This window comes from Corvus brachyrhynchos, unplaced genomic scaffold, assembly GCF_000691975.1.
Source record: "Corvus brachyrhynchos isolate BGI_N302 unplaced genomic scaffold, ASM69197v1 scaffold34, whole genome shotgun sequence".
Lineage (NCBI taxonomy): Eukaryota > Metazoa > Chordata > Aves > Passeriformes > Corvidae > Corvus > Corvus brachyrhynchos.
This window is the reverse complement of record NW_008238126.1, coordinates 4,775,362-4,801,973: the sequence shown is the minus strand read 5'-3', so window position 1 is coordinate 4,801,973 and position 26,612 is coordinate 4,775,362. Positions and strand designations below refer to the sequence as shown.

Sequence of the window (26,612 nt, the reverse complement as noted above, 5' to 3'; positions counted from 1 at the left end):
GAGATAGGCAGATGCTGACGCAGCTGTAATTTCATGAGAAGTTTGGACAGGGAGAGATGAACCAGATGAGGACTTTTGCTCCAAATGGGAAAGGAGAAAACCTCAGTCCGTAGAGATGAACCAGATGAGGACTTTTGCTCCAAATGGGAAAGGAGAAAACCTCAGTCCGTAGAGATGAACCAGATGAGGACTTTTGCTCCAAACGGGAAAGGAGAAAACCTCAGTCCCTAGAGATGAACCAGATGAGGACTTTTGCTCCAAATGGGAAAGGAGAAAACCTCAGTTCCTAGAGATGCTCCCAGAGATAGTCCTAAAGATGAAGATGATGAAGACCCTTTGCTCCCAGGGAAGGAGAAGGGCCTCTGTTTTTGTTTCTGAACGGCTCAACCTTAAAATTGTACCCCAAAAAACTTCAAGAGTGGACCCTCGAAAGCAGTTGCGGGAAAAGCTGCAAGTCGGGGGAAAGGACTCACACGCAGGCAGAGAGACTCCTCTTCCTAAATGGACTGAACAATATTTGGAAGTGGGCGGCTGTCTCGTTGTGATAATGTTTTCATAGCATGAGCAAGAAGAGACTTCTCTTTCTAAATGGACTGAACAAGGTTATTATGGAAGTGGTAAACAGACTGAACATCTTAAGGGTTGTCTTTGAACATTGTCAGTGGGAGAAGGGAGGAAGGTGGGGGGAGGAGGAGAGTTCTGAAGGTGGTATAATTTTTTTTTTTTCTTCTTTTAGGTCTGTTAATAAACTTCTTTATATTCTTTCAAGTTTGGTGCCTGTTTTGCATTTCTCCTAATTCTTATCTCACAGCAGATAAATAGTAATGAGTATTTTGGACCAAACCACTACACTAAATTGGTGTTTCCGCCCGGTTACAAACCGAACCCGCGACAGAAAATAAGAATTAAGAGAAGCCTAAGAGAAAATACAACCAGTATAAAAGAAAGACACATGAAAATACACTGAAATATATAGAAAAAATCGATGAAAATACTAAAGTACTAAGGCGATATTTTAGGTGACATTAGCATAAGAAAGGCAATTAATAAATTAAAAAAAAAAAAATCACAAAACCACCTGAATGAAAATGAAACATACTGGACAACTGGAAAACCAGAAATAAACAACAGGAGCATACCTTAGAAGGAGAATGGTTTTGTGTGAAACAAAAACCATTTTCATTTTTGCTTTTCCTATTTCATGGCCAAAATTTCAGTTTTCTATAAAGGGTATCACACCTAACTGGAGTTCTGGTCATACATAAATAGGTCTAGCCCTAAGATGGAAAAATACATAATATTTAAAAAAGTGCCACTCAGCGCGAGCGCCTGAACAGTTGGACTAAGTAATTGTACATTTGTTCCAACTGAACTATTCTATTCTAGTTTATGCTATTTTATTCTCTTCTAACAAAATGAGATCTGCCTCTCAATACATTTCAAACTCTGCTCTCTTTTAAGTAGAAAAATTATATTATAAGAACAGATGAATCTCCTCTTTCCAAGGGTCACAACTTGGCCTTTAGTATATCATAATCCTTCAAAGTTACTTATGTCTTTTCCCCTTAGGATGTGTTTAAAAATTTACTGGAGTGCTTTCACCTTACTCTCTGTATCTTCCAGATGACATTTAAGTAAATATGAAAAAAGACAGTAAACCATAATATTTCAATTAACTATCTGTTCTATCAGCAATAACATCTTACCCTGACATACTGTCTCCGAGTGTCTTCAGAGAAGACGAAGAAATTTGTTTTCCAAATATCTGGATTTGATAAATAAAAGCAATAATTTACAGTGAAAAGTGAATTGTTCACAATGTTTCCCGAGCTCTATGGAAAAGAACATATTATTTTTGAAATGTGTGCAAAACATGTGGCTTGCCCTTTATATTTTTGAACCATCTACAGTATCACTTGGGCCTCTGTCTAATGCATTTATGAATGATAACAACTAAACATTTTCTTGGGCTTTCTCATCTTTCATTCCTTAGTACACCTTTGGTGCTGTCCCACAGGGAACAAAGCACAGAGGAATAGAAATATTTACTTAAATGCAGCATAAAGAAAAAAATCATGTGAAATATACCTGTAGCACCTTCCACCTTGTGTTCAGGTCTTCCACACAGCTGAGATTGTACTGGGAGAGTTGAATATCGGAGGGAGTGAAGCGGTGAGCGAGCTCGTTGACATGATGCACCTTTTCTTTAAGGGGAACAAGTTCTGCTCGATAAACCTGTGTGAATCAAATATAAAGATGAATAAATATAAGCACTAACTTAAAGAACTGTTGGCTCCAATACCAGCTGGTTAATAACGTAAAGATACTACATGCCAAGCTGAATGGAAAGAGCCTACAGTCATGATTCAGTTACCAGTCTGTTTATTTAACTTCAAATGGACTTTAGGTCTCAAGTGTAAGGCCCAGCATTTCAGAAGGTGCTATGAATTTGGAACCTTCATAGCCACTTTTGGCCAGTTAAGCCAAATTTCTAACCAGCAGACCCACTGGGAGATGCACTGCAGAGCACGCTTGTCTCCTGCTTCATCCTTTACTTGTGTGTAACGTGTTCATTCAGGATGCATGGGAGTGATGAGTACACAGGCAAACAGAGGAAGACAGCTGTTCCCAAATACAACAAATGAAAAAATGATTAAACTATTACAGACCCCAATAAAGCCATAATTTTACCATGAGTACCTTGTGTTATAGATAAAAAGATTAATAATGGGAAGTCCAAAAAAAAAAAGAGAGACAGAGACAAAAAGACAAAAAAAATTTGTTATGCATCCCAAACTGGCTTACATGACTCATATTCAAAAGAAAAACCAAAATAATGTTTCTTTTAAGATAACCTTTAAATGCAGTAAAGCAGTCCAGGTAATAATTTCAGTAATGTATGTGAAAACAGAAACTGCTATTTACAAACTTCTTCTTTTTAAAATCAACAACCTGATAAGGATGTTTCCATGATGCATCTGGGTACATTCAGATAAATTCAGGGCACCATGACTTTATCAAAGAGAAGAATCTCTATGTAGATCTTCCACTGCTCCCTATCTATCTTTTCTAAGGAGACATTTATGAATCTTTAATGTGATAAAATATGTCAAAATGCAACAATGAGTCATTTCTAAAGGACAAATTCTGTCATTCTCAGGAGCATGTTATATTGCCATATGATGTCTGCACACAAAGGCAGAATAATTTACTTGTTATATTAGTCTGCTCTCTAGCTCCTTTCTCTCAGCATTTTTAATACAAACCACATGTGGTCTCCATCTCATTTTAGATTATCAAATAACCTGAAATTATTGCCTAGTAATCTTTTCATCAACACACGATGCAAAATAAGGTAAAAAAAAGCACATCCAGTATTTCAGTGACTCTTGAGAGTAAATAATATGAAGACATTCATAGACATTAGAATGCCATGAAGAGCACTAAAGGTAAACATAATTGAAAAATTGTTCCTCAAATGTCTTTTAAAACCAGACTTGACTTCCATCAATTATGTTAAATTACCCTGCAACATAAGGAGTTAGACTGACTTAAGTGGTACTCGTACAGTGAATGACTCTAATGATCAATCTTTAAAATACACCATCAGAAGGGGTGTGTATTTTGTAAAGGAGGTGCAGAGAACTATGCAAATACCACAACGTGAGAGAACATGCATACATCAAGTTCATGACAACAGCTGACTTCCCCATTTCACCAGCTTTATACCACTGGAGTAGAACTGACATTACTGGAGAGAACTGATTTACAGGTTAGTGCTGAGCAAGGTCCGTAATACAAAGAAAAGGAAGACAGCTCACGTTTGGTTTTACCCCAGAGAATTATATATGTGCTTACCCTGAACTTTTCGGTTAGCAATTGAGTTCAGAGAACAAACAACATGCTGGTAAGGTAGACATTTGTTGTTGTAAAGTAAAGGCCTCAAAGGCTGAAGAAATATATACATCACTATCTGAGCACTTCACTTACAAATAGTTGTTTTACTGCTTTTTTTTCTGTGATCTGCTATTTTCATGGCCCAGGGTGCCTGGTCATGACTCTGTGCCTTACACTTGGGATGATCAACTCAGTTCCTCCAGTGTTGCTTGGTTTCCAAGACGAGAGAACACCTCTCATCTAGCGTCACCAATGACCAATTTGCATGAAAATATAAATATACATGTGTATATATTTAGATATCTTATAACATAAAATATATAACAAAGGAAATATATGTAATAAAAATTAAATACACACAATAAATATATATATAAAATAAAAACCACTGATAGAATAAATGCTGATCAATAGATGCAAAGATCAGTTCCCACATTACAATGCACTTTAATGTAGTTCCTGTATTAAACTGAGCTAATTTTCTATTATTTTTATGGGATTAGGATCAGGTTTCTGATTAAAAAACATCACTGCTTAAGCAAAGCACATGGGCCTTATCAGGCACTTGTTTTTAAACATTTATTAAAGTATCTTACTGGTTTCAGACCAATTATTTGCATCTGCATTGTGGACTTGAAAGTACTGGTCTCACTAGAATACCGACAGAGGTTATTAGGTAAATCACACAGCCACTATACCTAAATTAAGGCGAAATAGAAAACCCTTCATAATTAGTCAGTATATTTTCTGGTTTTAAGTTATTTTATAGACCAGAAAGGCTACATAAGCAACCCATACCGAAGAAATGAAATCACAGAAATAGATATGGAAGTAAAGAAGAAAACTCATCTTCTGCCTTCTCTTCAATCGATATCTTAATTAATTTTTTTGTGCTGCAAGGATAATGATTTTTTCAGTGTGATACTAATTTTCCAATGCACAAAATACAACAACTTTTGCCTTTAAATTTGATATTCTTTATTCTATTATCACTAAGTCTGAATTTTTGCTAGTGCTTTTATTAGTTGGACAAATCCAAACATGATGAACGCCAAGAACAAAAAAAGGAATGCTAGTCAATGAACAGCTATCTAATTAATGCCAGTAAGCTTACAATTAAAAAACTTTAGACAGGAAAGAGAAAAATAACCACAGAAAGATTTGGAATATGACTTTGTCTTATTGAGAAGTCAACAACTGTAAACTGTCTTTAAGCAGCAGTTTGTCACAGACAACCAGTCCATCAGTCAGCATACATGATTCTAAAGCTAAGCATCTGTAGAAGCAGAAATTTAGACTTTTTCCTGGAAATGTGTTGCAGAAATATTTATATTTTTAATAATCATTTTATATAATACAAGACTGATATTTTTTCCATATTTTTCCATCTGCATGAAGACAACCATACATATAATAGGTTTATGTTGAAAAAAATTAAAGAATTATATTGCTGGTAATTTAAAAACAAACATACATGGTGAGTAGTAGTGTATTACTACCATTAGGAGATGTACCCATTAAATTGCTTGGAGTGCAAATGAGTTCACAGTATGAACAGTGATAGGACAACCTGCCCCAAATTATCTTCATTATAACTGTCCTTATGCAAGACAGAATTTCAATGGTTTGTGATACTGTAGGTGGTAGATTGGATTTTAAATGATCCATACAGTCTTGTTAGAAAATATTTCAAAATGCCTTGGAAAATGAGCAATGACTCTAGAAGACACATACCACAGACACCCTAAGCAGACAAATACTAAAAGTCTAGAGAACATACAGTGGCCATAATCAGTCAAATGAAGAGCCCATCTTGCCCAGGCCCTTGTGTGATAGTAGCCAATACAATTGCTTAAGGAATAAACTAAGGGAAAGCATCAGCTTCCCTGTCTCTTGTAAACTTCCAGCTCAGCAATTTGAGTCTCAGAGATTATGGAGCCAGAAGCCATATTTTTATGTCAAACAGATCTTGATGGAATCTTTTCCAAGAAATTACATATTTGATTTTTGGACTCATGTAGGCTTTTATGATCCAAAATATCCTATGGTAAGTTTTACATTTAGGTTAGAGTTTTTGAGTTTTTTAATCCTATTTCTGGAGACCCACTTGTGACCCTCCCTAATTCTTAGCTCATAGGAGACAGAGATCAACCATTCCTAGTGGACTTTGTGTTGTGTCAGGATGTACAAGGCCTCCATCATGTTTTTTCCTTCTTTATGCTTAAGATGCAAAGACAGATATATTTGATTAAATGTGGATATCTATAAGCTATTTACATCTGAGCAAGTTGCCTTTATATTTACATGGTCCCTTTATATTCCATAGCTAATCGAAACCAGGAGTTGAACATAATGTGAGGTTTTACTATAGGATGGCAAGAATCACATTCTGAATTGCAAAACAGGAATGATCAGATTTTCACTGACTATACTGGGAGCCTAGGCAACTAACTCACACGCAGGCAGTTACCCAACACATGAGAAGTAAGACAAACCCCAGTCCAACACCATTTATTCTGTCCTTGGATACCTTGTATCTAGTCTAACTGTTTTTAGATTGGGGATCCCAAACACTTCCTACTATATATATGTTATAGGTACAACAGGCACTTACACTACGGCACCATGATATTTTCTGCTTTTTCAGTAATTTTCAGTAATTCCTAGCATTTCATTTGGCTTTCTGAACAGTCCTGAGTATTGATGTGATGTTTTCGGAGGACTTCTGTTATGATTTCAAGACCTCTTTCATGAGTGCTAAAGCAATGTTTGAAAGCCCTAAAAAGATCACTACTGTACACAGGAATTTGGGATAGCTTTTTCTACATTTTGCTTGAGATTTACCAGCATTTCATTTTGTCTGCTATCCCTTTGCTGGCAGTCAGTACTGTGAAGGCTTTCCATAGCTGTTTGCAATCTGTCCTCACCTTAAGTACTTTTAATAGGTTTGTATCATCTACAGAATATCCTTTCCCAATTTCCCAGTCATAGGTCCACAATCCTGACTACATGCACTATTTGAAAATTATCACCATGTGTGTCTCTCATCATTCCTCATTAAAGCCCCCTGATTTTAAATAAGAAAATGCTGTTTATAGATACAGCTATTTTACACTTCCATTTGAACACTTGACCAAACAGCCATCTGGTTCTGGTGATTTAACCAGATCTTAATCAAGACTATTTTTTCTTCGTATTTTTGCTCCTAATAGGTTTCTTTATGATTTTTCTTTATCCACCCTATCTTTCCAGGTCTTTCTGAATTCATTTGGACAGTATGTATTGGTTCTCCAGATGCAGTGTAGTGCCTCTGTGCTGCCTTCACAAACTTTGTCTTTTTGATTCCTTTTCAGCAGGCTTCCTCATTTGTGTGCAGCTTTCTTTCTGAAAACTAAACACTGCTGTAGTGGATTTTTTGGGTTATTTTTGTCCCTGCAGAGATGCTGACCTTTAGTTCATAATGATCCCTATTATGATAGCAGTGTTTTGAACTTGCAGTGCTCAGAACCAAGCCAAATCTTTTCCCTACTGGTTATTCTCTTGGAGTTTCTTATGTATTTTCTATTTAGTGCTGGAGCTTCAATTCCAAGAGGATTTTAGGCTAATGTCTGTAACTACAGATCAGCTTCTAACATATTTTAGAAGATGCAGGATAAGCCTCCCAAAATTATTTGCAAGTCCTTTTCTGTATATTTTCCATTAAATTTGTTTGTATTTTGGGTATCCTATTCCAAGGTAGTAAAAGCCACCAGATAGCCCTCACCTCTTTCCAGAATACCAATTCTATTAATGAAAATTTGTTGATTAGGTTTTTTTCAGATGTCTTTTCTTCCACATTTCACATGCTATGTGTGTGGGTTTATCCTATCCTTTATTTAAGGAACCCTAACACAGACTTATTTCTGCTTTGGAAGGCTGCCCAATGTTCAGAAGAGAGAAAAAATTTAAAAATCTAGGTCTTTTTATTTAAAGATTCACCAAAGGGGGATGGTTTTAGACAATGCCATGAAAAGGATTGCTTTTTCTTTTAGGATTCATACATTGGTTCCATAAAATCTGAAAGAAAATTCACTAATCATTCAAGTAGAAGAGTAAAAAAAAGAAAACAAGCTTATTTCAATATCAATATTACGTATTTTATACTAATTGTACATACTTATAGATCATATATATTTATATATACTTATATATAAACATACATATATAGAATATATAGTATATATTTATAAGAGATCTATAATCAACTTTATATGCTTTTCTAGCTTAATGGAATTTTTGTAGCCAAATTCATAATAAAGTTCAGGAAGGAACACTGGCTATACAATGCACATCTTCCATTTCTTTACCCCCTTCTCCCTTAACCACATGTACAACTGCTGGCTGACAAGTCAAACACAGAGTTCAGGAATCCAACCAAAATTGAATCAAGTGCCTGTAACTTCCGGCTCTGTTGTTAATGGAATAGTGTGACTAAAGCCCATTCAGCCATTTGGAAAATACAGCCTGAAGAGGAGGTGTATTCCCAGAAGAGTACGCATTCCTTAGGCACAGAGAAACACTGAAATGCAGAATGTTTTTTATTTATTGTCTGCTACTGAAAAATGCCAGTGGATCACTAGAATTGCTTTTTTATACTTACTGTCCTTATTCCTACTGATCCCAACACCTACCACTTATGTTTAGATGTAGTCCACAACAGTGCCTTGTCAGAGCAAGTAGCAATTATGCAGCTGTATTAAGAGTATGAAATCATTGCTGCTTAGCATTCACCACACTGACAAAGGAAAATAACAGCAGGCACATACGAAGTCATACATCCTTATGTACACCTCAGTAGTACTGAGATTGAGTTTAGCTATATTTGTCTTAAAAATTGACAACACCTAATAATTATTTATTTGCAATTGGTATGCAATTGTTCAATCAGAAACTTAAAACAAGCTATTAAGCTTTTCAATTATGATTTAAAATACATTCAATAATCCTATTGGCTCCTGCTTACCTGAAACATTTCTGGTGTGAAAAATAGCTTGGGAGCAGATCCATTTTTTGTGTTATTTTGTTCTTCGTGTTCCTTAACAACACTTGGACTTGTAAATAGGTTTAGAAAATTGTATGTGAGACCACGTATGGACAATTATCGTGTGATATTTTTTCCCAGCTATATTGTCCTGAGTCACCCTGAACACACTGGTAAAAATCAAGGCTCATTAGTGTTTCCCATACTCATGGGTGGAGGGACCATGAATCTCACAGTGCATATACTGCAGTACCCTTCTCTTGTTGCAAACAGGAGTTAAAGGAGACTTTAGAGTTCATTTCACCAATGCATCAAATGATTTAAATGTTCAATGCCAGCTTCTGGAAATGAGTCTCTATCTATTTGCTTATGGATGAAACTGGCATGATGCCTGTCTAAGATGTTAAAGGCAATTTGGCATAATCTCTAGCTTTTTTATTTCTCAAATTTTATGGACTGGCAATTATAGCAACACCAGCCTTTGATTTGAACACTGTGCTTATGCTTAGAGCACAACATTGGAAATTAAAATTGATCCTGAAGTTAGTTTCCCCTAGAGACAGTAAATGCAGTACCTCAGAAGAGAGCATCCTCTTTCACAAATGTTCATTTTTACAAGCCTAAACACAAGGAATTTAAAAACATTTTTCTTAGCTTTTTATAAAGGAAGGAAAAAAAAATCAAAAAATTTGAAAATCATCTCTAGTTTCCCAGCAATGGTATTTACTATTTAGGCAGTTCATATCTAGACTTTATACAGGACTAATCACTGTAGCAACTATATTTAGGAATTTAATGTTTTGCACTTCTTAATAAACTTTTCAACACCATGCAAGCTTGGACATGTACAAAAACTGAAGGCAAGAACATAAATTTCTTACTGTTCTTAGTGTATAAATGCATAATGGTTTCTAAATAATTTTGTATGTCTACTGAAAATCGTTGCACAGGCATGCACTAAAAAATGCTTTCATTCTCACAAAACTCTAAACTGTCATCACAGACTGGCTGAAGATGGAAGGCAACTCTTAAGGTCATCTAGCACAGCCCCTCTGCTCAGAGCAGGGCCAGTTGCTCAGGACCATGTCCAGTCAGGTTTAAAATATCTCCAAGGATTGACATTCCACCACTTGTCTGGGCAATCTGTGCAAGTGTTGGAACAGCCACATGTGTCTCTTCTCATATTCAGGTGGAACTTTATGGGTTTTAATTTGTGCCCATTGTCTCTTCTGTCAGTGGACAGTACTAAGAAGAGTCCAGCTTTCTCTTCATTACATCTCATCAGGAATTTATACACATTGGTAAGATACGGAGCTGCCTTGGGTCTCAAGGCTGACCTGTCCCAGTTCTCTCAGCCTCTCCTCACAGGAAGGATGCTTCAGTCCTGTGACTGTATTTGTGGCCTGCACTGGCCCTATTCCAGTGAAGTCCATACCTCTCTCATACCTGGGACCCCAAAACTGGACCCAGCCCTCCAGGTGTGACCAAGGCTGAGGAGAGAGGAAGGCTCACGTCCCTCAAATTGCTGGCAATGTTCTGCCTAATTCACCCCAGGGTGCTGTCAGCCTTCTTTGCCAAGAGGGCATGTGTAAGATACTTAAAGATTATAATTTGTTCACATGCTGTTAATATCACTGAAGGGCTTTGCTGCTGTAGCAAACCTTACAAAGAAGCAACTGCTCATCTGCAACCACCAAAGCCCACCCCATCCCAAATATGCCTTCTGGATTCCCGAAATTTGGAGTGTGAGCTAATCCAGGTGACAGGAACTTGAGATAAGATAAAGGTGGTACTATTGTCCAATTATCTCAGGTCTATCTAAGGAAAGCTAAATGAGGTGGGGGAGAAGGATGTTTCACAGCAAGGAGTCCATGGGAAGGCCAGCTCAGAAGCTGTGCTGGAAGCTGGCTGTAGCTGGGTCTGGTGGGGTGAGATGATAGACCACTGGCTCAAGACAGGAGGCCACTGACTCAAACACAGAGAAATAACAAGCATTGTTATAATTAGCATTGGAAGCAAGGGAATAATTTAACCAACAGAATAAGAGAACTGTGTAGCCAATGAGCACTGATGCCTTTTTTTGCTAAAACATATAAATGATGAGAAGTCTTGAGTGACCTTGGAACCCCCACCACTGAGAAGTCCAGGGTGAAGAGGACCAGTGCGATACTGCTGGATCCATGGTGGTGACTATCATTCCACCTGATCTCTCTCCCTCTCTCTCTCTCTCCCTCTTTCTCACTCTCTTTCTCCCCTCCCTCTTCCCCCTCAATCCTTTTCTATTTATTTCTATCTCTCCACCTCACATTTTACTGTTACATAAAATCCGTACTATTGACTTTGGCATATGATCTTGTTTGCACCTTAATTCAGGCAGAGTCATCTCCCCAGTAATTGTAATAACTAGATTTTAACAGTGTGTTCCCATCAGCTGTTTGTCTACCAAGACCCCAAGGCTCTTCTCTGCAGAGTTGCTTTCTGGCCAGTTGATCTTGAATGTGTACTGTTACCTGGGGTTCTTCCTCCCAGGACACAGTGATGTCTTAGGTTTTAGCTTTTATATTTTTCAGATCCTGTACAGCCTAGTGTGTAACTCTGAAACTTCATATAGCCCATTAGCTCCCGTTCTCACATTTTGGTTAGACATAACAAACCCTCTCTGGACCTTAACTCAAGGACACCTTGTTGTCCCAGGCCCTTAAATATGTAAACTGAGCCTCTGGACAGGGGGAGCAAACTTGGGGTAATGACATAATTACTTGAAATTATAATTGGAGAATTAACCCTGATATGCAAATGGACCAAACTTATAAAAGTGTGAAAAACCTGTAACCCAGGGTCCATCTTGGGTGGAGCCCCTTGGAGGCTTTTGACTCCCATGGTGTACCTTTGAAGGCCCTTCAAATAAATACCTGCTTTTATTCTCTTAATCTTGTCTAGCCTCTCTTTTCAGGTAGCCACTTCAAGGCATCAACAGGACTTGGCATTTCTCCTTGTTGAATTTTGTGAGATCCTCTCAGTGTAATTCTCCGTTCTGTCAAGGTCTATATGAATGACAGCACAACCATCTGGTGGAACGGCTGCTCCTCCCACTTTTGTATCAAGTGGGAAATTACTGAAGGTGAGCTCTGTCCCAGGGACCAGTTCATTAAAGCAGATGTTAAATGATACTGACCCAGGATCAACCACTGTGATACCTCACATATGACTTGCCCTCAGTGCAACTTTCTAGTCCTTCATGTGCCTGGAAATGGTTTAAAAGATTAGCTATTCCATCACATTCCCAGGGATTTAGGTGATGCTGAATAACCTGTAAGTCCCTGTGTCCTTCCTCCTGTCCTACTTGAAGATGAGAGTGATGCTTGTTCTCTTCCAGGATGCAAGAATTTCTCCCAGTTGCTGTGACCTTTGAGACAACAGATAGTGGCCTCTCAATAACATCTGCCAGCTCATTCTGCACTCATGGCTGCATCCCATTAGGACTCAGGTATGACCAGAATTATGAGCATGATCCATCCCCTTATATGTTCCACGATGCATATTTCTTACACTTAGTATGAAGCAGATTTCAAGAAAAGGCCAACTGTTCCTACAGAGAAAGTCTGTTTCCCTGGTCTGCGAGCAGCACTTACGCAAGGCTGTGGCCTCATGCCAGCCTGACATTTTCTTGAAGAATTCCCTCATATAGAAGAGTCTCCCGCTAGCACTGGCTTATGTTAAACCTCAATTCTCATAACCAGTGAAAGAGACAGAAAAGAACATCTGGCAGCGTGAAGAAAATATGACATGACTTAGGGAGAAAAGTTCTCCTGTGTCAGATGAATTTCTGTTGTGGGAAGGTTTTATACAAGCAGCAGCTGCAGCTAAATCAGAGCAGGATCCATTTGCACAGTAAGGTGAGTGTTTGCCCTATACCTGGGCCACAGCAGGTTCCCAGCACTGACAATTCTCTCAGCTCACCTCAGCTCACTTAGTGTCCAAGTGGAGAAGTATTCATGGGCCAGAGCATTATGCTCCATTTTATATTTAAAACCATACAAGGTTGAACTGTCCCAGGACAGCTTAACAGTCTCCATCTTTTTCATTCAAAATGAGTTAGTTTCTTCTTTGAGGGGTTTAGTATACTCTGATTCAAATTTCGTTGAAACCTGGTTTTTCAGCCACTAGCTCAATATGCTACACTTAGCTTGCTTTTAAACTCACCCTGTACTTTTATTTGATTTTAGTGCTCCTGGGGACAGGCAGTGTTGAGACAAAATGGATTTCAGCTGATTTAATTTTCCATCCTATATATTTTTATAAACTCAGAAATGACCAAGCAAGAGTGCACTACAGCAGAATATAAATCCTCTTCTGGGATAAAAATAGTTCAAACAAAAAACATCAGGGGAGAAAGAAAATCAAATTCCCTTTAAGTACTCTCCCATTCTGAATTCTGTATTTCTGAATCAGTAAAACTTTACATTTTTCAAAAGTTTTTTCCTGCAATTTGGAAGACTAACTCAGTATTTCTTTAAAAACAAGGTTATTAAAATTTGAATAGAAGAAATGAAAAATGAACCAATGCCAGATATTAATTTTCTTTTTTTCTGAACTGTCAATGGAAAAAGCTATGAGTTGTAGCAATGTTATATCTAGCAGAAAATATTTATTTACTAGGATGTCCAATTTAATAAATAGAAGCACATTAATAAATAGATGCACTTATCGTGAAACACAGATCACTTGGTTACTACAAATTTTGATCTATTAATTTATTTTAAATCAACAAGTGATATACAGCTTTATGATTCCTGAACAAATACAACCTATGCTACTGCCTTGCCATTTATTTTGAAATTGTTTTCTTCTCCATGGAGGGGGAAAAGTAAATGAGCAAATTCAGCTTGTAATTCACTCTACAAGAACAACTCTACCCATGTGATGGCAGAGCCCATGATGGCTGAAGTGTCATAAACAGCTCCACACCAATTTTTCCATATAATCAAACTCAGTTACTCAGTTACTTTGCAACCAAGAAGAGATGAAGTGCCTAGGAATTGTAAGTAACTTGAAAGATTTCAAGGTGTGATCTGAAAGTCTAACTTGACTGCACCAAGGACACAGGAAACATAAAGGAATTTTTACAAAGAAAGTTTTCCTTTAGTAGGGTTTCAGTCAGCATCATTAAAACCTAAAAAGCACTTGAAAAGCATAAATGCTTAGGTTGTATCAGTCAAATTGTTTTTAAACCATTAATAGCACATTATCTATTGCTATTAGTTAACTTGTAAATAATGTATATTGGATATACAAACAGAAAAGGTTGAATAATAACCCATGCTCATTACCAAAAGATCTTTCAGGTTATAGTGACTCCTTGTCCTCAGAAAATAGTTGCTACAAAGCAAATCTCTATTGTGCTGTAAAGCAGCATGGCATTTTAAAGGGAAATGCAATATTTCACTGACTGTCCTAGATTTGGCCTGGACAGAGTTGGTTTTCTCACAGTAGTCATGAGAGAGACCAGGGAAGGGTTGGGCAGGGGTCGGGCTGGGGGTTGTGTGTGGGATGGAGCTGGGAGCCTCATGGGTGAGCCTAGGTTGTATTCTATACCATCCATGTCATTGCAGAGGGGTGGAAGTAGGCATTCTCACCTCTGTGAGGAAACACAGAGGCTGGGGTGTTGGCTGGGGTGGCAGAAAAAGGGCACTGTGGAGGATCTGGGACCATTTTTGCCTTTTGTCTCGGTGGTCACGCAGGGCCTTGGCCAGTGAATATCCTTTTTTGCATGTAAATCACTCTCTCTTTTGTATACTTTTGTTATTAATATTGTTGCTCTTACTGTTAGTTTTTCTTATTTCAGTGCTGCTTTTCAAGGAAATTGTTCTTGATTCAGAATCTCTGTTTTTGTCTCCCTCTCATGGAGAGGAGAGTGAGGGGGAAGGGAGCACTTTGAGTGCGGTTTATTTTCCAGTTGGGTTTTAAAACCAGCACACTGACAAAAAAAGAAAGCAGTTTAAACCAGAAAGATTGCAACAGCTGTATCATAACATTACAAAACACCTCAAGCTTCCAGATATCAGCAGGCAGATCCTGTAGCTCAGGAGGAAAAATATGGATCCATACAAAAGCTTAGCATAGACATTACTAAAACACAGATAGTTTTCTGACACTTAACATTAAACAATTCAGACAAGAAGCTTCAGAAAATCCTCATTTTTTCTAACAAAAAGCATATAAAGATCTTTATTTTGATTTAAAAAGAAATCCTTCCTTTCTCCTTTCATGTCTTTAAATTTACCCTGTAAGTATTTAATAATGTTTAGCCTCATAGAGTTGATAATTACTACCTCTAGTAAGGGGGACAAAGTTCTTCATAGAGCTTAAGGACAAAAGAAGTTGTTACAGTCCACTCAGTCTCTAATATCCAGAAGAATGCAGGTCAGATGGACTGTTCAATGGCTTTGTTGAAAGCTCTGTGTTCCAAGTCTTGAATTAATATTGAAATTCACATCTTCATCTTTTCACCACCACTGTGCAACGTGTGTGGAGTAGGCATGGGTGAAACCACGAGTCAAAGAACCATAGAATGGCTTGGGTCAGAAGAGACCTTTAAGATCATCTAGTTCCAAGCCTTCTGTCATGGACTGGGAACCTTCCACTAGACCAGGTTGCTCAGAGCTCCACCCAACCTGGCCTTGAACATTTCCAGGGATGGGGCATCCTCAACTTATCCAGGCAAACTGTTCCAGTGTCTCACCACCTTCACAGTAAAGAATTTCTTCATAATATCTAATCTAAGCCTACTCTCTTTAAGTGTGAAGCCGTTATCCCTTGGCCCGTCACTACCTGCTCTTCTAAATAGTCTCCATCTTTCCTGTAGGTTCCCTTCAGGTACTGGAAGGCCACAATTAGGTCACCCTGAAGCCTATTTTCCAGGCTGAACAATCCCAAGTCTCTCAGCCTTTCCTCTGTGCTAAGGGTGGTGATTAGAGAGGTGTTCTATCCCTGTATTCATCTTGGTGGCCCCTGGACTTGCTTCAACAGGTCCCTGTTCTTCCTGTGGACCTCAGAGCTGGACACAGCACGGCAGGCGGGGTATCATGAGAACAGAGCAGAGGGGACAAATCCCCTCTCTCACCTGCTGCCCATGGTGCTTTGGATGCAGCCCAGGACATGTTTGGTTTTATGGGCTGTGAGTGCCCATGGCCAGCACATGTCCAGCCTCTCACCCACCAACTACCCCAAATCCTTCTCAGCAAGGCTGATCTCGGTCTGTTCATCCCCAGCCTGGATAGATACCAGCAGTTGCCCCACCCCAGGTAAAGCACCTTGCACTTGTTAAACCACATGAGGTTCCCATGGGCCTACTTGAGGTGTAAATTCCTAGATTTCTTACATCTAATAAGAACATCTTTCAACAGTGGGAAACAGAAGGAATTCAGTTCTCATAGTAGATTTTAGCAACCACAAGTGACAATGATTTACTTTTTAAGCTAATGTAGGAAGAAAGAATATTAAAATGAAATTCTGAAAAGGAGACAGTTAAATAAAACTTAAAAAAATTAAACATGTCTCAGGTTTCTATAACAGCACCAGACACAGGCTGGGAAACAATGAGCAGTGCCCACCTTCCCAGGCATTCAGGCTGAATTCTTCTGGGTGGCTGCCCTGACATGTCTTGAGGAGGAGAAGGCCGTGGCTCTGGGAAATGGGCAACAGTGTCTCCTGCCATGACCGATGAAAACGGTCATTCTTAATCCAATGAACAGTTGAACTGAACTAAAACAAAACAATTTTCAGGTAAAATATAAAGAGAATACAAATAATTTGAGTGGCATTGCTGTTTGGACAAATTAGTTTCACTGATTCAATTGACTGGTTTGTAAACTGGGGATAATACTTCTATTGCGGTCTCAGAAAGAAGCTGAGAAGATTAACTCATACTATCTGGAACATAAGAAGCACTATAAAAGTGCTAAGTAGCAACTACAAAATTTTATTATGGGTTAACCTTGGCCAAAAAAATGAAATAAAACTCTATTAGGCTTTAAATTTATAAAGATGAAAATGAGAAATGTGTAACTCATTGGGTCCCTGATAAACATTCCAGGCAATCTAACATTCATTGCACTCCCTACATCAAACAGTCCCTAGATAATTACTGTGTACCAGCACAGGAGCTTGATAAATTGATTTTACTTTGCTCGTTGATTTGCCCATGTCATAGAAACAATATCATTACAGGATCTGCACACTTGATAGTTCCCAGGAATTCATTTTGTCAATGTTTTAAGAAAAGATTTCATTAGAAACACAATACTGACAGACTTTTCTTCATGGAAAAAAAAAAATTGCCTCATCACAGAGACAAACAACATAAAAATTAATTTCTAGTATTCTTCCCTTTTCCCTTCTCTCATGTCTCAATGAACGTCCATGTCTCTGGTTATTAATAAATTTCTGGTACATCTTTTTTCTTTACGTAGGAATGTTTCAATAGCAGACTATATATAGCAGATCAGAGTTATGTTCTAAATACTCCTTAGATATAATTTTGCACCCTTTAGCCAAACAGCTCCCTGTGCCACACTCACTTAGGAAAGCCTGAATAAAATGGTCCCATATTAAGAAGAGATGTGTTACTCACATTGTACTTTTTTCCCCCTTGGCTAAATATTTACATTTCCAGGTCGTAAGAAAAAGAAGGCTTTTGAATAGAACCAAATCAGTTCAAGAGCATCTTTGATTTAATGTCATGTCTTGGAATGTTAATACTTCATCATCAGACTAATATCTATGAGTGCTGCATTTGTATGGCAAACTTAAAACAAAAAGCCATGCTAAATGTCAGAGTGCCTGCCACTTAGGTACTTAAAAATTAATGTTTAATTCTCCTTCTAAAAGCTCAAGTCTCATTCTCTCCTCTGATAAACTGATAAAGAGAAATCTCTTAAAAATGTTCTGGTCTGATCTTAGTTCTGAACTTCAGAGGCATAAAACGACAGACAAGTCTTTATACATGTATTAGTCAGTTCTCTCAGCAGGCTATCAGAAACCAAGATCAGAGATTGCCAATACTTAAAAAGTCAAATTCTGCCTGCAGATGTGCATGTTGAACTCCCACTGAAATCAGCAGGGTGAGTTCATACAAGGAAAAATTTGGCTCTAAATGAAATGTGTTGATCTAATAATAGCATCTTCAACCCATCTGCTGGGTTGGATGTAGAAAAGATTTTCACCTTTACTGGTCACCTTTTTTTTTCTTTAGAGCTCAAGAATTTTCCTGCACTTGTCGTCAGGGAAAAGTTATCAGTATTCTTTAGCCCAAAAGTACTTAATCAAAGAGAAAATAGTTAATGTGCTCTATTAATGACTGTGTTAATACAGTTAACACAAATCTGATAGAAATTGGGTTAAATTTGTACAGCTCTTTTCCAGGTGTTTGTTTTTTTGAAAAATGGTCTACAAGAAGCTGCTTCTCACATTAGTTGTTCTGATTCCTCAGGAAGTTAATTAAAGAATACTCATTTTTATTTCTTCTTTGTAAGCAGAGCAATGTTATTTTTTCTTTATCACAAATATGCTACTGTTTCCCAATAAGTAGTATGGTCAAGAGCAGTCTTAACTTTAAAAGACCAAGATTTTACTTTGCCTGCTCATCATCATTCTTACTATTCCTATGTACAAAAAGATTTTGTATTCTTCCTTAAAATAGGTAGCTTGATATACACAAAAAAACTATGTAATCTAGTCTCTGTAAAAAACTGTAGATACAGTGGTAGCATCATGAGATAAGAAATGTACAACTTACTGCAAAAGAAGTCAGCAGAAGGAATGATTGGTTGCTTCAGGTATTTAAAATGGACTTAGATATAGGCTATTGCCAGAGTTATTGCCATAACGAACTCTCCAATTTTATCTGACTGATTATATAGAAACAACATAAGGCAGATTATACTTTTAAGTTCAATTTGTATCATTAAATACATGATTACTACATACTAAATAACCACTTGTGAATATATTAGTTTTTGTGTGAGAAAATAAATTCGTTCATAAGCTGTTAAAGTGAGATTGAGAGACTACAGGACACAACTGAGTAACCTTCATCTCCTAAAAGCTAAGAAGCATAACAGAGCTAAAATCAGCTGGTACACCTACATGAAAAAACAGTTCATGGTTTTTAACTCAATTTCGTATTTAAGAAAAACCTGAGCAAATTAAACTTGCCCTCAACAGTGACAACCAAACAACCCTACTAAATTCTCTCTTGTATAAAAATGCATTTAAAAAAGGTAAAACCAACATACCAGGCTGTCACCAATTTGGTAACGTGGTTAGTTGAAGTATCTTTGATGTATAACAACATCTTGAAAGCTGACCCATTAACGAATCGAACAAACTTTAATTATTTCTTTCATTACAGCAAGCTCCACAAATTTTTAAATTCATAGGAATATTATATATCGCAAGGACATCTGTAGGATGTCAAAGTGTTCCAGTGAATTTCAGTACGGTTTTGGTTTATTTCAAAATAGTTTATTATGCTCTTATGTACTCTAATATTGTTTTAGTTTATATTAGAAGTAAAACAGTTGATGAAGAGCTGATGTTTTGTAAATTCTGGTTTTATTGACCATATTTATATTTAAAACATAAAGGTCCTCTAGTATGTCATTAGATCATCTCCTCCTTTTATAGCATCTTACTTAGAACAATCTCTAAATTACGAATATTTTACAAATACAAAATCTGTTTAGAAATATCACCCCTAATTCTCTTAGGAACTAATTTTTGAGTTTTGGAAAGCTGAAAAATTCATTAGTAGGAAATGGTTATTCTGTATATAATAGTTTTAAAAGTCCCAGAATCCCACACAGAATTTATTAGGAGACTTACTAAAGGAAATAGAACATCTTAACCCAGATTGATTATAGCCCTTGGTGGTAACAGCTGGCTTCAAATTAAACTGAAAAAATGTATATGCATTTTGAAGTAGTTTAAGAGCATATCATAAATAACTATTGTATAATGCTATCACAGAACGACTTATGTATGAAATGGTAAGATTGAGAGCCATTTGTAACAGTAATTACTTTAGTAATAGTATGAAGAAAACATTAACACTTCCATCTCCTACACTGCAGGCAAGTAGTTTCCTATTCAGCTATGAACCAATGGATGCTGTCACCTTCTAATTGTACAAACAATTTGAAAACACCTAATCAAATCATAGTTCATAGTCTAAAATTCTGCGTATAAAATACTTTAGCATTTTTGTGGTTTTTAAAACTAAGAATAATAAGGAGTGTAGCTATAGTAGAAAGTCTATCAGTAAAGAAAGAAAATGTAAAAATATCTCAGAAGCTGCTATATGTGTAATGTCATTTCACTTTACAGACTGGACAGCATGACCTCTGCTAACTTAATTTGGTGCATAGCATAATTTTATGTTAGCAAAAAATTAACAAGAGAATAGGAGTCACATTGCAATCTGACCTCTATTTGGCTTAACAAGGGTCTGGCACTGCTACTGATATCTAGCTGACTGGAAATTCTGGTTATTCAATACATCTTCCAGGTAATTATTTCTTCAATAGATTCTATTGATCTATTTAAAACTGATCTCCAGTACATATCTCCATTGCTAGGAGGGGATGAATGGGGACTATTGGCTTGCTTCTAGGTGTCATTCATTAATTTCCTGGTATGTGACCCCTAATAGGTCCATATAAAAATCATTCTTCTTTTTGGGGAGGATAGAAAATTATCAACTACCCAAGAATTTCAAATAATTTTGGCTTAAGAACATAAACTAGAAATTCAACAACTCACTTTGCTGTCAGAATCGCCATAGTAGGCAGCTGTCAGTTCCCTCATAACAGCACTGTCAGAGTTCACTTTGCTGAAATACCTCTTTCAGCACAGCACTAGCTGAACAGTACCCCAATGAACTACAGGAGAATATATAAGGCTTTTAAAAATTATTATTATTATTATTATTATTCTTTAAATGAACTTCCTACTCTCGTTCAGTGACCTGAAATCGAAATTGTTGATTTAGTATTAAAATGCTTTTAATAATACAGAATTTTAACCTTTGCAAATCTATTTGTTTTCTTTCTATGGCTGGATATGAACACAACTGAAATTCAGCTGATTATTTTAATAGGTTGTCTTACTTTTGTCTCATTTTGAGGAAAGATGACCAGGGACAAAAGGATTGTCCCCAGTCCCTGCACACAGAAAGTAATTTTGGAGTAGATGATGAGCAGATCAGTGATCAGTTCATTTCTGATTTATGAATAACTGCAAATGCTATTTGGTTTACAAATAAATAAATTTCAGGCTGATATTTTCCAGTGAATATTTGTCAGTGACATACAATTGGCTACAACTGTCAATTAAGCTGAAGAGTCTGAAATAAACAGCATATAATTCAACTAGAAATTGTATTAAAATTGTTAATAGACTTTGACAAAAGTATTTAAAAGGATGCTTTCAGCCTTTGTGAATACTCTTGTTACACTAAATACAGAAAGTCCACAATCTATATGCAAAGTTCATGTAACTGCTTTACTCATAACTATAAAAGTGAATCTGCAAGAACAACCAGCAGTTCTTAAGAAGCAAGACTAAGACTTTCATGGAAATTCCTTACAGAAAAATACAAGATTTATGTCACTAAATTCTGTTCTGCTTTTCATAGTTATCAATCATTATACTGAGTCAAGGTACCCTCTTTTTGAGACAATGAAGGAAAACTAATTATCCTATAGCAGACTGGAGTTAATTGAAAAAAAGTCTACACGATTCTACATGAATAGCTTTTTATTTGGAATGTGTTCTAGAGATATGCACTTCTATTTTGGACTAAAGAAACCACAGACACTACTGCCTGCTCTTCATTATTTTTGTTGTTGGGTTTTTTGTTTGTTTTGGGTTTGGTTTTCTTTGTTTGTTCTGTTTGTTTTACAGCGGCTGCAAAAAACCAAAAATTAGAATGTAATTATACACCTCATGGAGCCTAGAGGCTCTGCTGTTCCCTTACAGTCCTGTGTATGACAGAAAACTGAAGCAGTTATATGCTGCTAGTGGTATGTTAAAATATCACTGGCAGAAAAAGGGCTTTTCATTGTGCTCTCCTGAGTATGTTGGAAGTAGCTGAACTACCTGTAGCTAAAGATAAACCACACCATTAAAACTGGCTTCTCAGTCACAAAACTGTGCACATACCACCTCAAAGCAGTGCTTTTAATTTAAGAAACCTAATTTTCCAGAGCGTAAAAGTATAAAAAATCTGAAAGTTCCTATGGGTACTAATTTCTATTAGTGTTTCTCAGCAGATGTCTACAGAGAGACAACAAAGCAGTGAGGAGGCATCAGCATAAGATGTAATGACTGTTGCATGCTGCTAGCATAACCATTATCAAGGTTTTGGGTGGTATAGAGCAAAGGAGAATCTTTGGGGAAGAAAGAGAGACAAAATGGTTCTACCATCAATTCCTGGAATGAGTCTTTGAATAAGACACCAAATGGATGAGGAAGGCATGATTGCACATCAACTGCATAGCAGCAAAAGCTTAATATAAAATCTGAGGGGCGATATCATGAGACCCTAAGTGTTCCTGGCATGCTGATGAAAAGAACATTTTGTTAGTGATTGCAAGGAGAAAGCATCATTGAATTTGCTGCAGAAAGGAATAGAAGTCATAGGCCATATCTAAAATATGACCTGAGCTACAATCAAACTGATCAGGCAATGGATATTAGGGGACAAATAATAAATTCATCTGGGCTTGAACTGAATTTAAGACAGTTAAATGATGGTTTGCATTTTACTGGACAGAAAGATATGCTTGGAAGGGAGACAGAAAGAATGTGTGTTATTAAGAAAGTAAGTTACATTTCAGTCTAGGGATAAGATCACCCATATGAGAGAAGAAAAAAGGGAGAGTAACAGATGACAGTAGAGAAGTCTGAAGAATACTTTGGTTATAGATCACCTCTAGTCTAGGTTGCATCCTTTGGAGCAGATGGGTGAAACTATCTCTTGTCCTCAGAATCAAAGCTGAACATCAATTTGTACATTAATACAGATGAAGCATCTGTAGTAGTAGTAATAATAATAATAATAATAACAACAATAACAATAGTACATTAATACTGACCAAGGATCCACTATTCAGTGTGAGTTCAAAGTTATACCATGACCTTAGCAGCTCCAGCAACTGTAACTAAAGAGAATAGTGACAAATGGAACTAGACTAAACACATTCACTGGAAGTTACTCATCAGGTTAGGTTTGGGAAAGCTATTGTGATGCAAATTAAGAGAAGGATTTGCAAGAAATGCAATCACATATGATCAATGTTTTGAAGATCTGCTCAGAAGGTGCTTGGATTTCTCAGATGTATAGAGAGAAATTAGGTACTTTTCGTCATTCTGTAATATCAGTCGTGATACTCATCATAAAAACCAGATTAGACACATATAATGTATCAATTGGATAATGTTTAGCTGATCATATAATTTATAAAGAAAAAACCTTATTGTTTACTAACAACTTTTAACTGAAGGCTACATAACTTCAACAAATTCAGCTTTTAGCTGAAATATTTGCAAAGGAAAAATACTTTAACTCAAGTGAATAAATTATTAACTCATTAATTATGCTATCTAGAATGTATTTATTTACTTTTTAAACCATCACAGGACTCAGAACCATAATTATGAAGTAAACACTCCTGCTCATAGCTTTAGAATTAAGCGATTTGCTTTGTTTTCCAGTAATATCAGAGATTCAGTGTTTCTGTTCAGGATACCTTCTTCAAAATTAAAAAACCCCCAAAACAAACAATGGTTGCAATAGCACTTTCTGAGAATTTATAAATAGGTTTTTTCTGTTCTTTTATGAATTCAAATGAAGATAAGTTTTGCAGCTAGCTGTTCATCAGCTACTAACTGTTTCATTTGTTCTTGTACAGTCCCTGCACAGGACACTCATTAAACTTTCTGTGTGATTACAACTCGAAGACTTTCATTTTAATAAACTACATTTGATTTCTAGAGGGCTTTTTTTCTTGCTATTAGTCATTCTATTTCCTCTTCCTTAGATCCTAATGTTCAACCAGAGAAAATAACAGTTAGCTCAGGTCTCTTTCAAAATGACTGATGATTCCCATTTATGTGACTGGAACAAACGCACTTTGTTCTTATCAAAATGGCAACTGCCTCTATTGTGCTCTAGCTGAAGGAATCCTGTATTATTTATCAAGTCTGTCCATGGTAGTCATGCTGAAAGAGGACAAGTCTGCCCAAGTTTCTCAATAAGCAATGATTTTATGAAACAACACTTAAAAGCAGATAAACATTAAATTACAGAAAATAATGACAATTTTCCAGGGTTGCTGCTTTTTAGACTATCTTTAGTTATGAAGCCAATTTATTAAAAAAAACATAGAGAATACCATCATCATGAAAAACCATATATTTTAAATTAAGTTCTACTCTACAATTACAGAGACAATTGTGTATTCATCATACTTAAAAAAATATAATAAAGAAAAATTAATTGTATAGACTTTTATAATATATTCTCCTATCTAATTTATCTTGTTTTCTTTAAGTGACAATTTTGCCTCTCCTGAGTTAACAGTGAGCATGCTGAGGATTTTTACACATTTCTGTAGTGCTTTTTACCCATGTCAGCAATATACATTCTCAATGAGGATCCCATTGCATTTCAATTTCTGAAATTATAAAACTCTATATATGTACTTTTAATATAAGTGACTATGATACAAAGATATAAATTTCTCACTCTAAAAGATAATTACTGATATGGGGATTCATACAATGAACAATTTTATACTCAGAAATACTGATATATGACACATACCTTGACTTTTTCCAAGTGGTCCTGCAGAGAGTCAATTAGCAGATCCCCCACTGGCTGCCAGGACCCCTTGAATGCCTCAGCCTGCCGTAGCTTCAGGTCCAGTTCATCCATTGCCTCTTGAAGGCCCTGCAGTCTTTCAAGAGCATCGTCGATCTTCTTTTGCCGATCAGCAGACTGAAGATTCAGCTTATCCCACTCAGTTCTGACCTCATCTGCCTGCCTTTGCAGAAGTTTAGTGACATTATGGGCTCTTTCCTCAGGTGACAGATCTAAATGTGAAAGTGAAGAGGCTTTTAAGACATATTCTGTCTTAGAACTAAAACAGTTGCCATCTGGATAAGTTCAAGTCTTGGTAAGAAACTCTTCATAACCAAAGGCAAGCGTGAAATTTGTTTTATTAATGTATTCTCATTTGAAAATCTCTTACAAAACTTAAATCCTGCCACCATAAAAGTCAGCAAAATATGCATTTAAGTACATAAAGGCATTTTGAAACACGCAAGGTGTAGCTAGAAGTTTATCAGCTGTTTCAGCACAATATTTCAGCACATAGATAAATATTAATCACTGGGAAGCTTTTGCTGCAATTAGGTGGATTTGGGATCTCCTGTAGTACTGAGGCTACAAGGTGAATTTTAGCTTAAATTGCAGCTTTGAGACCTCAAATGAGGCTATAATTATAGACAGGTCCTGAAGGTTTAAAGGCAGTTTCAAAATCTGCTTATAAATATGCATGTCTATTTAGTACCACAGCGTTCAGAAGTATTGCTAAGGCTTTCTTTCATCTATATTTTTAGCTTAGTTGCTGAATACTGGCATTCAGCTTGAAGTGTAAAAAGGAATGCTTTCAGACCGGCTGGCAGGATTTATTTAATCATTGCTGATCATCACTGATCTTTCCAGCAACGTGTTATTACCCTGTTCTTGCTTCAATTACCTCTGGGCTCTGGGCAGACCTTCTCCACTGCCTCCACAGGTTGCTCGGCCAGGAAGATTCGCACAGTCTCAAGGGCACTCCTGATAACAGGTTCTTTTGTTTTCAGCTCCCTCTTGAAAGTCTAAGAAACAAAATTATTGTAAGTGGATCTATAAAGAAATACCAAGTCAGAATACCAATGTCAGAACAGAATTTCCAGCAACAGCTTCCACATGTGTGTGACAAGAAGGAACAAAACACACACACACAAAAACTTAAAAGAATCAGCTTTTGCTTAACCTGAAATCACATTGTATTCAAAAGAGCAAATGCATTCAATGTATTCATTGTATTCACATTGTATTCAAAAGAGCATGCAGCATTTTGCTTTCTTCAGCAACAGCTCCTTTTACTACCTCTCTACACCCTGCTTTTAAATGACCATCAGTAAGTTCCTCAAGATTAGTGTTAGATACTTGGTAGGTTACTGAAAGTATGCATATCTCAGTATTTGTTTATTAATGATCTATTTTTGTTAATGAGAATATAAGATTCTATCAATCTGATTCCAAATGGACACCACACAAAATGCAGGTAAAACCCAGCTTGTGGGTCGCTTGTTGCATTGGGTCTTCTGCATGTTGCAGTGAACTTATCTAACTGATTCTTACCACTCTTTTATTTCAATGTTTTCTTCTGTATTTATGAAACATTGTTGAATACATACTGTTTCAAGCAGCACAGAGGTAAAATATGCAGGTAATTTAATAGTACAGTGTAACACAAACCACAATACTGCAAAAAGGAGACCCATATGCCATGTGTAGAAAACAGATATTTTGCTGCAGGGATTAGAAAATTCTCTTTACAACACTGGCATTATATAAGCTTCT

The 26,612-nt window shown here is 36.7% G+C and overlaps 1 protein-coding gene across 11 annotated transcripts in view; it reads right to left on the bottom strand.

The window, feature by feature from the left end:
* The window catches only part of DMD (dystrophin), an 896,220-nt gene that overhangs the window by 162,193 nt on the left and 707,415 nt on the right, over positions 1-26,612 (bottom strand). For all 11 annotated transcript variants that reach the window (XM_017733467.1, XM_017733459.1, XM_017733457.1 and 8 more), the window contains 3 exons: positions 25,741-25,861; positions 24,804-25,072; positions 2,089-2,235 (listed from right to left, as the gene is read on the bottom strand). In XM_017733467.1, the coding sequence (XP_017588956.1) occupies positions 2,089-2,235; positions 24,804-25,072; positions 25,741-25,861 (537 nt within the window). The remainder of the gene's footprint in view (positions 1-2,088; positions 2,236-24,803; positions 25,073-25,740; positions 25,862-26,612) is intronic.